The following is a 2,550-nucleotide window of genomic DNA, read 5'->3' as shown; positions in this document are numbered from 1 at the left end:
TTTATTGGAATGACGAAAGCAATGTTGACTTCATTTTAATTTGTAATGAATTGAAGACAGAAAAAATTATTTTACCGTAATATACACATCTGTAACAGCAAGTGATCATGAAATCGTAAGTTATGTTGTTGGTAATTGAAAGGTAAAAATTACTCAGAAATTGTTCTTCAAATGCTTGGCGTGTTCTGCTTCAATGTTTGGCATGTTCTGGTTAGTTTTTTCAAGTTCTTCAGCTGTTCCTTAGGGAAATTTTGACTTTTATTTGCTGATAAGAAAATGGCGTCCGTCATAGCCGATGAGTTTGATGGAACTAAATGAAAACGTGATAAATTAATGTCTGATATTTACAGGCTCCCGATAGAGGGCGTACTCGAGCGTTGCGATCGCGAATCGATCTGTAAATATTCACAAAACCTAGCTATGTACATTTTTCATTGATTTTTCTTTTCACATCATTTTGTGTACCAATGATTTGCACTGATTGCAATGATTTCTTAAATGATGCATTATTTAAGAAATATCTCAAACAAATATGAACTGTTAATTAATATTTATGGCTGCATGATTTTTTGAAAGTACGTAAAAAAGAATTAAAAGTAAGAAAAAGCAATGATAAAATTAAAAATTATTTACAAAACCTCCTTATATACAACATTTTTTATCAATTTCTTTTCTATATTATTCGTTTTCATTTAAACTGACTCTTCAACGTTTCTTCGCCGCGCATTTCGCTGTCGCGTATTGATAGTACTGCGATTATTTTCCCGGTCATTTTGTACTGCTAAATTATGTTCAGCCCTATGTCGCTGTTGATATCTCCTAAGATATTCACGGCGATCCATTTTTTATAAAAGATATAAGTATTTTAAAGTAAACTCTGTTCAATATATTTTACACATTCAATACAAAATAAAAATCGCAACAAGATTTAGCTGGTAAGTTTAGTTGTAACATTTCTGCAGACAGTACACACTCATGGGTTCTCAATTTTGATTGGCTGTTTTGTGAGTTATAAACCAGAAGTCTTCTGTGTTTGGCTATGTGTTATCATTCCACTCTCTTCTTATATATAAATATATATATATATATATATATAATAAATCGTCCAGTCCAGAATCAAGACAATATATTAACATTATCTCATATTGCTGAAGGGAGTGGATTAAGTTTTTGACTGTTACATGTTTGCAATAATGTAATTTTTTTTTTCTGTTTATAGTAGACTTTATTATATGTCAGAATACAAATGGGCAGGAGTAAATAGAAATATGAAGAAAAAAAAAACACTTTTTACTTGTAGTAGAACTAAAATCTAAAATAAAAAATTTGGAAGTGATTAAAAAATTTTATATTTCTACATAAATGTTCAATGTGAAATATTTCAAAACACTAAAATAAATCCACAGATTACAATTAAATAAGTGAATTAAATAAATGCACTTATTTTAATAATTTTTACTGAAATGAACCACAAAAATTCGCAAACTGCTGGGGGAAAAACACGATCCAAATCGGTGTTCCCATCTCTTTCGCTTTTATGTAGAGCGAGAAGATGGTTTATAACATCTGTTAAGTTTGCATTATTATCCCAATATTTTATTGTATTCTATTTCAGACACTGCCGGAAGTCTTAGACGAAGTAGCGAAGGATCTTGGGACTTCAGAAGGTGATGCTGAGTTGTTGGAGTTGGAAATGAGAGCTAGAGCCATACGATCCCTTCTAAAACTCAAATCGAATGAAGAATTTGACTTAGATTCGAATCTTTTGGAGGATGAATAGGAAACTGTGATTTGAATTTGCTTTTCGTTTGTAATAAAAACTTATGTTTTAAGTATTTTTTCAAACCCCTTATTTTTGGTTATTATCTGTATTCGGTCATATTGCATTATAAAATCTCCGGATCGAATTACAGTAAAAAATCTGATAAACCGTTGTTTGTATTAATCATGATCACAATTTTAATAATAACGAATCATACATAAGATAAAAGGACAAAACCGGTTTTTTTTCCTAAGAAATTGCTTTGAGTTGAAAATTTTGCAAACTAAAATATATCGTTATAGTTTTATATTTAAAAGCTTAGTCTCTTAATTAACAATTTGCTATACTTAGGGAGGGAAAACGAAACATAACGTGACTAAATATTGATGACGTGACTAAAAGCTGAAAAGTATGTTGTATTTCTAATTTATATATATATATATATATATTTTAGTACAGACAGAGTTTCACCATGTTGGCCANCACAAGTATATATATATATATATATGTGAGTGTATGTACAATAGAGTCAGTACCGATTATTCGAGTTAATGTGGACAACAACAAACTCCGGATAACCGAAAAACTCGGTTTAAGCGAAGAATATAAAAAATGAAAGAAAAAGAGTAGGCATAAATGTAATATATTTAACAAATACAAAATTTATACGAGTACACAACATAAAATTCACATTATAATTAAAAAGCTTACTTAACACTTAAAGAGCATACTTTACGTGAATTAAAGAGAAGTCCTTTAATTGTTTTTTGTTTTACATTACTTTGGCA

General features: G+C 29.5%; 1 protein-coding gene across 1 annotated transcript in view; it reads left to right on the top strand.

Moving 5' to 3' along the window:
• LOC107439859 (caspase activity and apoptosis inhibitor 1) overlaps positions 1-1,837 on the top strand; it is a 103,149-nt gene extending 101,312 nt beyond the window's left edge. The window contains exon 8 of the mRNA XM_016052590.3: positions 1,616-1,837. Within this exon, the coding sequence (XP_015908076.1) occupies positions 1,616-1,780 (165 nt within the window). The 3' untranslated portion in view covers positions 1,781-1,837. The remainder of the gene's footprint in view (positions 1-1,615) is intronic.
• Positions 1,838-2,550: the final 713 nt, after the last annotated feature.

The sequence above is a fragment of the Parasteatoda tepidariorum genome, chromosome 7 (genome assembly GCF_043381705.1).
Source record: "Parasteatoda tepidariorum isolate YZ-2023 chromosome 7, CAS_Ptep_4.0, whole genome shotgun sequence".
Taxonomy (NCBI): domain Eukaryota; kingdom Metazoa; phylum Arthropoda; class Arachnida; order Araneae; family Theridiidae; genus Parasteatoda; species Parasteatoda tepidariorum.
This window is presented reverse-complemented; position numbering and strand designations above follow the sequence as displayed.